Genomic DNA, 12,175 nt, shown 5'->3' on the forward strand with positions numbered 1-12,175 from the left:
GGCAGGAGGGCGAGCTGTCGGGCAGTGAAGCAATGGGACTTGGGCCCTCTCCCTCAGATCAGACATCTTCAAGGAAGGCTTGGTTAGGGAAGTGGACCCAGAAGATCAATTGAAAATGTTCATTTGAAATGAAACGACTAAGGTCCTTTATGGGTGGTGGAACTCCATTCTGCTTATCTTCCAGTTTTTCTATAGTAAGCATGTATTTGATTTGCAATCAGAATGAGATGTGACTTTTTATCCCCTCTGACTAGTAATGTTATGTGGCAACCCCACATTGTTCAGGAGAAGGCAGTTCTTTCTAGGAGAGCTTTGTCTCTCTGCAGAAAGCTCTTTGAAAAGAGCTACATCACTCAGATTGTTTCTTATCCTTGGGAGCTGGGTCCTCCCTTATAATCCCCAGAGAGAAACCCAAGCTGGGCTATACTCCACAGCACTTGGGAGTTTGGAACGTGGCTGACTCAAACCTCAGTGTGATGTGTGCTATCTTGCTCACTGATTCCCACCCTTAAGGACCAGAACAGATATTCAGTGATCAACCTGGGACATCTGGGAGGGCAATAAAGGGTCTGGTGGGTAAAGCGCTGCACACTGGCCCTGTGGCCTTGGGCACGTCACTTCATATTTAAGTTGTTTAACAGTAAGCACTCAACAAATATAAGCCCCTATTAATCTCCAGTCTCTAAAATAGGAACACACATGTACACACAGACTCTAGTTAGGACCAAATAAGATGAATTGTGCTTTTAAAAGCACAATTAAGTATTTAAATACAGGGATGGTGATTTAAAGAGCAAAACAAAAGGACAAGAAGGTGAAGGTCATTCAGAATCCTGATGTAAGCAGAAAATTAAGGGAAAAAAAAAAGGATCAACTGCTACAGAGGCAAGAATTGAAGGCAAGTTAAATTCAAAATGCCATGCTTTTATTCACATCTCACCAGCTCATTACTTTCTTTTAGATCCTCTCTAAGAGATACATTTAGCTCTCCACGATGGCCTTCATGATATCACAGAGCAACGGTTCCCAAATGTTAGTGATAAAATCACCTGGAGAACTTTTTAAAAATCCAGATTCCCTACTTCCAGCCCACCTATCACTTCTACTGAAACAGTTTCTGGAAATGGATCTAGAGAAGGTAGTTTTTTTGTTTTTTAAAGATCTTGATTCTCACATTTATTTCTTGTAAGCAGGTAAAATGGTACTGTTTTTGCAGGGTACTTCAGAATATGTATTAAAATTTCAAATGTCCAGATCCTTCCTCTGACCTGTTCAGTATCTCCCCCTGGATGCTTTAAAGGAATTTAAAATCATTATGTCAAAAACCAAATCCATGATCTTCTTTACTCTTGGCCTAAATATGGTCCTTTTCCAATGTCTCTCCCCCAGGGAATGGCAAATCATGCACTCAGCTACACAAAATCAAAATCTGGGGCTCCGAACTAGCCTAGAGCCTGGATCTAGAGCACCCAAACTCAAATTTTGGTTCCACTGACTGACTTTGGGCAAATATGTTTCCTTCCCTATAAAATGGGAATGATGCCAGTAATATCTACCTCAAGGAAAAGAGTAAGTATTTAGCAAAGTGCCTAGCACATGGTTTTCTAGCATTCCTTCCCTGACCATTTCTCCCTCAGACTCCCCTCCCAAGTCAGTCACCAAGACTCATGTCTCTCCATCTCTACCTCCCCCTTAGTACTTACTTCATTACCTTTAGCCTACATGAGTGCAAAACTCTCCATTTTAAGAAAAAAAAAAAAGGAGCTTTTAAAAAAGCAACAGATGACAGGTACTGCAGCAATGTTTGAGTTTAAGAAAAAACCCATAAGCCCTTCTTGGAAAATAAGATCAGAAATGAGTATTCTCTTTAAAAATGGAAATCAACTTTTATTCATCAAAATGCTTGCTAACTAGATTCTGAAATCTAAAGAAAAACTTGAAAAAAAGATTCATTTTTGCTTTGACTGAATGTCACATTCTCAAGATTTCAACACCCAAGGAAAATAACACAAGTGCTAACACATTTGATAGTTTACTTCTGAGTTATGCAATTTAAATTTTTAAAATTTTAAATTTCAAATGTTTTTGAAACATTCAGATTAATTTAGTCTTAAAACAATGGTTACTGTGAAAGCTAATGATTTTTAAATAGTATAGTAACTTTTTTAAGCTAACTGCAAAGCATGTCTTGAAGGTATTATTCAAACATTAACATTTATTTTTTTTTCAAACATAAACAGTTAATTTATCTGAATGGGGTTAAGAGGAACAGTTCATTCAGTCATCTTTCTACAGCAGTCTTTCCTAATAAGGTGATTCCTGATAGCTGGATTTCTAAAATCAAAACACTTCACAATTTTTACACTAACTCCTCCCCACTTCCACATCTGTAAAAGATAAAAGTAGGGGGTCAGCTAAATAAATCATGGTATATCTACCATGTAGAAGACTATGGAGCTGTTAAAAACAAGACAGATGTGTACTTACTAGTCTGGAAAGATGCCTGTGATTTAGTAAGTTAAAAAAACAAGCTGCAGAACAATGTTTGTATGCATGATACAATCCAATCCCTGTTTGAAAAATTCCTCTGTGCAGACATAAGTTCTTTGTAAAGAAAAAGATCTACAAGGATTCACATTGAACTATTAACTGTGCTTATCCTGAGAGAGTAGATGAGGAAGAGAACTTTTATGTGTTTATTTCTGATTTGCTTCTCTTGAGAGGCAGTGGCGTTCAATGGTTAAAGCTCGGGTTGTTTAGATTTGAATCCAAACTTTGCTATTTACTACTTGCCTGATCTTGGGCAAGTTACTTAACCTCTCTGGCCTCAGTTTTCCCATCTGTAGTATGGGGATAGTAATAGTACCTACTTCAAGGGATGTAATAGTGATTAAACAAGCTAATACTTATAAAATGCTAAGAGCTGTACCTATCACACAGTACATGCTATTTTATTGAAAAACATTGTCTTTACAGTGAATATATATTCATGTATTAATGTGAAATCCCAACCAACCAGCCCAACTCTACATAAACTATATAAAATAGTATCATATATCATATATACTATCATATATACTCTTCATATAGAGGGGAGTGATAGAAATAAAAAGCTCCCTAGGCAATTCTGATAGTCAGCCAAGCTTGCAAAGTACTGACTCAGAGGCCAAAGGCAGGGGTAAACCAGCTGGAGAATGCAGAATTCTGGAAGCGGAAAAGGACCATAAAAGACAAGAAAATAGCAGGTCTTGAAGCCCTGGTGGGAAGCCTGGGCTGAAGCTGACTCCACAAGGAGAGGGCAGGGTGTGGGCCTGGCATCTTGTTCTGGCTTGTGTGTGGGGAGCCCACAAGGAGCTGTCTTTTCTTTCTGCCTGAAGCTACGACAAGATAGGGCTTGTTGTGGGAAGGCAGTTGGCCTTAAGCAAGACACCTAGGATGGTAGCTGAGCCCTCCAGCCCTGCCCTCTAACTGACCTACCCTCCCCTGACCCCTATGTCCAGGACCACTGAGGTTAGAGCCTCAAGGCAGAGGAGCTGGGACCAGAGTAACTTACCTCAGACCTAGAACCCCATTTTCCCTTTTCTGTGCCCAGATGCACACTGTCAGGCCTGTCCCCAGTGCTGGGTTTGATAGGAGTCTGAAGAACGTCTGAATGGACCTGGACTGTGGGATGGGGGACTGTGGAGAATACACTGTGGTTCCCAAATTTAGGGGAGGCCTCTTCTCAGAAAAACACACATGCACACAATTAATTGCAAGGGAGCAATGACTTCTTAAAGTTAATGTGAGACCCTGAGGTTAGAATCTACTGCTAGTTTTCAACACAGGTTTGAGTTTTCCTGATAAGAGAGAGAATTTCCCACTAATCTTATGTGCCCTTACACAAGCAAAAATGAGGTTACTGAGCTTGAGGAGGAAGAGGAAAGCCTGGAATGGTGCCTGCCCAGCTCCAAACCCCCATCTAGCCCTTGAGATGCCTCAGAGTCCTGGGGAAGAACAGCTCTCTCTGCCCTCAGGTTCTGTGCAGCCCAGAGAGGCTCTCAGGAGGGGGAAGCAGCCACCAGCCCTCCCACCTCCTGGCTATGTGGCCCTCTCCTCAGATAACAGTGACAGAGCTCTGAGCTCAGAGATGGGTTAAAGGGAGAAAGGAAAGTGTTCCTTTGCCTTTATTCCCCAGGATGCGGCATTTTGGTGCACTGAGCAAGCAGCAGGATCCCAGTACCCTGAAGTTCCTCGGGACCACAGCAGCTGCAGCCTGGAGGAGATTTTGCCCGCTTGAGGAATGTGCAGACTACTGATGCTCTAGGTAACCCGTCACCACACGGGTGCTCAAATTTGACTGGGAGAGGAGGAGAGGGACAGAGTCTACCAAGCTCCTCCACTCAGAGCAGGCTGGGGGTGGGGGGCTTGATGCTGGGAGAAGATGGGGGTGGGGTGAGGAGAGGAAGAGGATGAACAGCCAGAAGTAGATTCTCTGTGAGAACTGACAGTGAGAGCCCTGTCTGCTATTGGGCCTGAGACCTGAACCCTCCCACGTGCTAAAAGGGTGGCTGGGGTCCTGAACAGAGTGCCCCCTCCTCGACCCTCCCCCACCACTCCGGATCCTGGTGATTAACAGAGGCCTGCAGAGGGAACAGGAATTCAAAGGTCTTGGGTCAGATGTTAACTATTTCCAATCTTCCTCCAGCTTGGCTGGGGCCAGAGGACTCACAACCTCTTTCCTTCTCCCAGCCTGACTCCCAAAGTACCTCACACGTAGGAATCTAACCTGGATTCAAGTTCTAACTCCACAATTTACTAGCTGGGTGACCTTGGATAGGTTACAAAGTTACAAGCCTAGGCTTCCATACAGTTAAATGGGGCCAATTCCACACTCATGGGGCTTTTAGGAGGATTAAAGGGGCTTATTACATAAAGTACAGAGTGTAGTTTCTGGAACTCAGTAAGCCCTCAGTGAATGGTATTTAGGTTGTGTTTTTGTTGTTGTTGTTGTTGTTTTGTTTTGTTTTGTTTGAAAGCCCTCCCTTGCTGGCCCTGCTGCCTGGTAATGCCAGGTAACTAAGTGAAATGAGGGGGAATGTTTGGCTGAGGATGACCAGGTCTGGGTCTGGGAAAAGTCCAGAAAGGCAGTTGAGAAGGGATGCTAGAGGTGGGCCCAGGATCCTGGGTCCAGAGGAGACTTCAGAGACACTGGCCTCCATGAGGGCACAGCTGGAGCTCCAGCCCCATCTCCTGCAAACACCACGCTGCCTCTGTTCTGCAGGGAGAGATGTTCTAGGCTGGATTGGACCCTGCCTACCTCTCCTTTTGTTGCTCCCCACCTTACACTCCATGGTCCAGCCAGATTAAAGGTTTTTAAGTTCCTGGACCCAAAAGGTCTTTAAGTTCCTGGACCCCATAGGCTGCTCCTTTGCCAGGAACCCTCCCTGCCACCCCTCATGCGCCAATCCCTTCCCTAACTCTTCCTCAGCCTCTGACTTGGACATCACTTCCTCCATGTGCCACCCTCCCCCCCCCAGAACATGTCAGCAGCCCTTGGTATGTGACTCTATTTTCCTTCCCCTACCTCCCTCTAGATTACATTTATATATTACTTATTTTGTCTATCTCTCTCCACTAGCAGGTAAATGGCCCACAAAGCCTGGGTTTTGTGCATGTTCTGCTCAATGATGTATTTGCAGCACCTAGAACACAACCTGGCATTTAGTAGGTGCTCAGTAAATACTTGCTGAATGAAGGATTCACTATTAAAATTGCCTGGTGACTGATTTGCTTCCTCCTGTGATCAAGGAGCTCTTTGAGGTTAAGGAACTGTGGACCTTGCTTGCCTCTGAATTTCGAGCCCCCAGTAGGTACTCAGACATTTGTTGGCTAAATGACCAGTCAGCTGGCCTTGGGTCTGGGTCTCAGACACCTCACTGCCTCTGTAATGAGCGAGGAGCTGGACTTGACCACCCTGGCCATGTTAGTAGGCTGCTGCCCACCCTGCCCAGGATAAACTTCTCTACCCAGGAAGAAGTTCTCACTTGAGAAATTCAGGGCCCTTTTCAGATTCCCCTTCTACTATGAGGAGAGTAACAAGCAATAGATTAAGGACAAATAAAGGGAAGTGACTTCTCCCCAAGACAAAGGACGTGACCAAGTACATGATAAAGAACTGCTGTCTGTTATTAGTACAGGGCCAGGTGAGAAGCTAGAGTCCAGAAGGGATGCTAATGAGGAGACTGTTGGGAGATGGGGATGGTAGAATCCAGAAGAGACTCAGCTACTTCAAGACGGAGAAAAGCTAACTTCTCAGTACTCGGCCACAGGACTGAGATCCTCAGTTAACCCAGCACTGATGCTCCCAGGTATGTACCCGACTGATCCAAGTTTACAGTTTCGCTTGAACAATGGTGTTTATGGCAGCACTAGCTGTAATGGCCAAAAAATGGAAACTCCTCAAATATCTGTCAACAGTAGAACTGTGGATGGTCATGTGAGGAATACTGTAGAATGAGAATCAACCCCAACTACATCCAGAACTGGGCCAGAGTCTCACGAGGTGCAGTTAAAGGAGCCAGAGCCAAGAGGATATTCTCTATGATCCTTACACACAAAGTTCAAATACAGGCGAACCAACCTATGGTATCTGAAGTCAGGAGAGTGGTTTTCTTGGGGGAGGATAGAGCTGGGGAGGGAAGTGGCATCTGAGGTGCTGATAATGCTGTTTTCTGACATGTGTGCTGGGTACATGGATGTTGTAAGTTTGTGATGTTCACTGAGCCATACACTTATCATCTGGGCACTTTCTTCCACATGTTACTCTTCAATAACAGTGGTTCTTTCAGTGGAGACTGTTCAGCCTCAGGACTGAAGCCTCAGATGATTTGGGGAGGGAGGCCCTTCTCTCTCCCCTTCACCATCATCCTCCAAATACTTGGCAGAGCTATCGTTTCCAGTCCTAGAAACCCATTGCTCATTGTTAGCAGTGCCTTCCTCATGCTGCAGGGAGCCCTCACCTCCCTGCATGGGTAACCTAGGAACAGAGCGCCATGTGAGGAGGTAGGAAGGGAGACTAGAGGTTTGAGACCTGCTCCCCAGGCACCAGCTAACAGCAGTGTATGTCAGGCTACTCAGCTGCTGAGCCAGGAAAGCAGCCAGGTGGGCTGGAAACCCCAGTTCCCAGATATTCATTCCTCAGAGGCAGATTTATGGGGTACCATAGAATCCTCCTGGGTGCAAATCCTGCCCTTACTGCTGACTGCCCCAGTGACCTGACGCCAAGTTCATTATTCCCATTTTACAGCTGAGGGGAAGTTACCACCACCTGCTTGGCAAGGCACTCATATGCATAAAAAATAATATTAGACAGTCAGCTCCCCCAGTACAGGGTGTTAGTTTTGTTCCTTGTTTTAGAACAGTGACTGATACATGCAGATGCTAAATACATGTTTCTTGGAAGAATAAAATGTAAATAGAAGGCATAGCCTAGAACGGGAGCTTCAAAACAAAAGGCAATTTTTACACAAAATAAGCAAAATCATCTTGAAGTTAACTCATGCTCAGTCAGATTTATTACTGAACTTTGAAGTTTCCTAACCAAAGCTAATGAGGGTTAGCTTTAATCTTACCCAAACGCTGACTAAGGGTGAGCTGAACTGCTGAGGGGCCATAATGAAATACTGTATTTCTTTCACTGTAATTAAGCTGCTTCTCTTAACTGCCCTCCATGAAGCATGTAGGCACCACTTTAGGTCACTCACTTTAAAAAAAATTTGTTTCAATTGAAGTACAGTTGATTATCAATGTTGTGTTAGTTTCTGGTGTGCAGCAAAGTGATTCAACTATACATATATATATTCTTTTTCAGATTCTTTTTCATTATAGGTTATCACAAGCTATTGAATACACTCTATGTGCTATATACTGTAGGACCTTGCTGTTTATTTACTTTATATAAAGTAATGTCTATCTGCTAATCCCAAACTTTTCACTTATCCCTCCCCTCCTTTCTTCCTCTTTGGTAACTATAAGTCTGTGAGTTTGTTTTGTACATAAATTCACATGTATAATTTTTATAGATTCTACTCATAAGTGACATCATATGGTATTTGTCTTTGTCTGTAGGTCCCTCACTTTTAATCACTGCACTAATACCATGCAAGCCCCTCCTCCCACCTCTCCTCCATCTCTGCTTCTAGACCACACTTGAAGGAAGGTGGACACCAGACTGTGGGGTTCGGGTGGGGGAACATTCCTGCTCTACCTCCTTCCAGATTAACCTCTCACTCTCAATCTAGGCAAGCCTGGCTTCACTTGACTGAAGCCCCCATCACTAGGACACTTACAGACTGTATTTAAGGTGGTTTCCTCTGGAGGAATGTTTCTGAAAACCCCTACAATGAAAAGGAATAAATGACTAAGTGCCCTTGGGGTAGGGGGTTGCTGCTGATGGGATCTGGTGCTCCAACAATCCACTTTTTCATTACATCCACCTCCCACTTTCTGATAGTAAAAAATGCCCAGGGAACTTGGGAATCAGAAGCTTCAAGTCCCAGCTGGTCACTGCAGTGATGACTTCAGTGAAGCCACAACCACTAAGGTTTCATCTGTAAAATAGGCAGAACTTTACAAGATTGTCTCAATTCATACAAATACCTACTGGGCACCCTATTAAGTACCAGGTCCTGGACATAAACCTGGAGGTAAAAGTCCTATCTATGACCCTCAAGAGTTTAGCCTAGGGAACCGAATCCATTGAGCTGTTTCTGTATTTCTCCACCTCTAAAACCTCCAGCAGAGCAAGGCTACACAAGGTTTCTGAAGTCCCAACTCTGGGATTAAGAGATCAAGTTGTTTAAATGTACCTCACCAGCTTCAAGAGAATGTCAGGAGGATAAAGCAAGCTCAGAGCTGTGCAAATGCTTTGAAGAAGAAAGTGCACCTACAAACAAGGTATTAATTATATCAGATAATTTCTTTGAGCTCAACCTTATAGACACCTGTGATATTCATAACCCAGGGGTGAACAACAGGGGCAACTGTTCCTTAGCTATATAGAAACTGTTGTCTGCTTGGCCAAACTTGAGAGCATGTATGTACCCTCAGGATAACCCTTTCAACATGGCTGGATCCAGGATGGGGTTCCTGTGTATTGAGGACAGGGAGCTGGGGTGAAGCTAGGGAGATAGAAAGATGTCAGCTACTGAGGACTAAGGAGAGAAATACCAATATTTTTTGCTGGGGAGTCCCAATTTATGGGGACCAACTGGGCCTAGAAACTTGCTTTCACTTTAAGAAGTGGCAGCCCATTTCACAGGAAGACTGTTCTGAGAACTTGGCATGTTGCAGGTTAGCCAAGCACATTAACCCACCTTTTATTTTATAACCCAGGTGTGCTCCTGGCATGAACCCACCATTTTCACAACCATAAACCAGACATCCGAGAAAGTGGAATTTTCTCAAAAGGTTTAAAATGCCTGACGTCACCGAGAAGCACTTGCCAACCAGACCATGAAATCGAAAACCTGATCACCGCTTCCCTCCAACAACCTCAAGCTTAGTGAAGTGACAGTTAATCTGATATTTCTTGCCTTAGTAAGAAAGATAAGGCACAGACAACACTCAAAGCCATAGCCTGTTCTCCCAGACTGTAGTCAGAGAACTTGACAATGATGGGGAGGGGTACAGATTTGGCAGAAGTCTGATTAGCAATAAAGCTTCCTCAGGGAGCCAGAACTGGATTTGAGGCCCTGCCCAAGTTAACATTTTTACAGGTTGGCTGAGTTGCAGTTTGTTAGCCAGTCAGTAATAAACCCATGTGCAAGAACTTAAAGTTTATGAGGCATGGCCTCCTAATGCCTCTCCTCGGCTCCCTACTGCCAAGAGTTTAAGGAGCTTGGCCTAGCCTGGGTGTTAATTGTTTTGTCAATCTGCAGAGTTATTTAGGGGAAAAAAGAAGAAAAAAAAAAAAATCCTTCCACAGACTCAAGGCCCCCAATCCTCTTTTGGAGAAACAAAGCAGAGCCATTCTGTACCCTAGGCAGTGCACCCCCACATTCAAGCTGTGGGAATTTGTACCTGAGGTGAGAAGTATGCTGGTGGAGGCATTAGAAAAATGCTAGGTAGCATCCAGTTTTTTAATTGTTTTGAAATTTTAAAACTGTAGATCCCCTGCCCAGGAGAATGGATACACAAATTTTTAAACAATTTCACAGGTTAAACACCCTCTGGAGCCCTACCCAAGAATCCTGGGTTACACCTCTGTTTAAGAACTTGGGTTTGATCCAGTGGAGGAACCCCCACTCTCCTGGATGGAGGGAAAGAGGCCCCCATCAGCCGGCAGCTGCCAGGGTCTCATAATACACTGGGTGTTGGCACCAAACTGATCCCCCCCACTCACAAGTTTTTAAACTTTAAGAAGGGGAGAACAAGTAATTGAGAGATCAACAATGTGCTTTGATCCCCCATCCACCGCCCTTGCAGCTCAAGACCTTCTGGCTTCTGGACTCCCGCTCCCCCAAGTGCCCTAACATTCCAGTCCCAAGACACTGGGGGGCAGCGGTGTCCCCAGTGCGTGGTGGCCCCAGCCCAGGTGTGCCAGGCCCAGTTTCCAGGCAGGCTGCAGGGGCGCAGGCCCTCCGGGAAGGGCAGGGTTAAGAGTGCATTCCAGCTGCCGGGGAAGAAGGGGGGCGGAGGAGGGGAGCGAGAAGAAGAGAAACAGACCCGGTCTGTCTGTCGGAGACACAAAGCACGGTACACAAAGGGGGCCCGAGAGGGGCGAAGGGGGCTGCCCCGGGCACGGCTCATCCCCACACCTGCGCGGGGGCTGGGGGAGGAATGTGGAAGGCGCATTCCTCTGTTGGGGCCAGCGGAGGAGAGCCTCCCACCTCCGAGCTGGGTGAGGCGCTCAGCAGCCCCGCACCCCGAAGGAGGGGGTCAAGGTAAGCCGCCGCAGCGGGGCAAGGTGGGGCTGGACGACAGAGGGCGCCAAGTTCTCCGGCCTTTTCCGTCAGCCACCGCCCCCATCCCAACACCCGGGATGCTTTCTGTGCCTCCCCCATATCTGAGGCGGCGCCCGAAGTCCCCTGCCCCAGTCCAGGCACCCCAGGTGCGGCCCCCGTCCCGCGGTTCCACAAAGCGGGCTCCCCGGAAGTCTTACCTTTCCCTGGTGCCTGGCCCGGCTCCAGCTCCGCGCCTCGAGCCTTCAAGGTCATTTCAGCTTCCCCGAAGCCTGCCCGGCACGGCTCCGAGGCCGCGCACGGCAGCCAGCAAACCTGCGTCTGAGAGTAGAGGGGAAAAGAGAGAGGCTGGGTCATAGGCGTGCCTGGCCCTGCACACCCACTCTGGGGAGTCCTCACAGGCTTTTCTGGAGTTGACCCTCAAGGAGCCCAGCCCCAAGCTCTCCCCGACGACACTGACGCGTGCGGACCCCGCCCGCCCTCCGAGGAGCGTCCCGGCCCGGGTCAGGGGAAGGCAGTTAAGTACCTGGAGTAGGAGGAAGAGGCGGAGGAGGAGGGACGCGAGAGGCCCACTAGGGAGCCCCATGGCTGGAGAGAGAAGGGTGAAAATTTGCCGCGACGGCGGGCTAGTGCTCCGCTAAGCTCAGCGCGCTTCTTTGAGCACCGCGGCTCGCGGGAGCAAGCGGGGGGGGGGGCCCAGGTGAGCGCAGGTAGGTGCTGATTGGTCCAGCGCCACAAGATCCCGCCCCCTCGCAGGTGGGGCTGCAGCTGGCGCGGTGGAGACAACGCCGAACCTCTCCACCCCTGCCCTATCCTCCCCGGTGTCCTCCTGCGTTCTCTCTTGCTTTTCTGGAGCTGCTCACGGCAGGGACCCAGGCCCTGTCTCGCAGACTCTGTTCAAGGGGGAAAAAAAACCCCATCCACTCCTTAGCCTCCGCAGCATGTGAAGAAAAATGTTTCTGTGCCTTGCGGCTGCAGTGGAAAAAAAAGTGGAGACGCATCTGAACCCGACTGGAAACAGAGGCGCCCCATTCATGCTACCCCGAGGCACTCAGTTATCCAAAGCTTTGATGGAGGCTGGGTGTGTCTGCCCCACACTCGGCTACAGCGGGGGCTGGCTCCTGCCTCATTCCCCACCTCCCATGTCAGCCTGCTCCCAGGACTCCGAGGGTTTAAAAATGGCAGAGAGGTCCTGAGGGACCGCGTTACAGAATCTGCTACAACTTGCGGAA

General features: G+C 47.1%; 1 protein-coding gene across 2 annotated transcripts in view; it reads right to left on the minus strand.

Annotated features, from left to right (window-relative positions):
• The window catches only part of CDH3 (cadherin 3), a 36,547-nt gene extending 24,941 nt beyond the window's left edge, over positions 1-11,606 (minus strand). For both annotated transcript variants that reach the window (XM_064489026.1, XM_010979238.3), the window contains exons 1-2: positions 11,470-11,606; positions 11,144-11,264 (exon numbers count right to left, since the gene is read on the minus strand). In XM_064489026.1, coding sequence (XP_064345096.1) covers positions 11,144-11,264; positions 11,470-11,529 — 181 coding nt within the window. In that variant the 5' untranslated portion in view covers positions 11,530-11,606. The remainder of the gene's footprint in view (positions 1-11,143; positions 11,265-11,469) is intronic.
• Positions 11,607-12,175: the final 569 nt, after the last annotated feature.

This window comes from Camelus dromedarius, chromosome 9 (genome assembly GCF_036321535.1).
Source record: "Camelus dromedarius isolate mCamDro1 chromosome 9, mCamDro1.pat, whole genome shotgun sequence".
Taxonomy (NCBI): Eukaryota; Metazoa; Chordata; class Mammalia; order Artiodactyla; family Camelidae; genus Camelus; species Camelus dromedarius.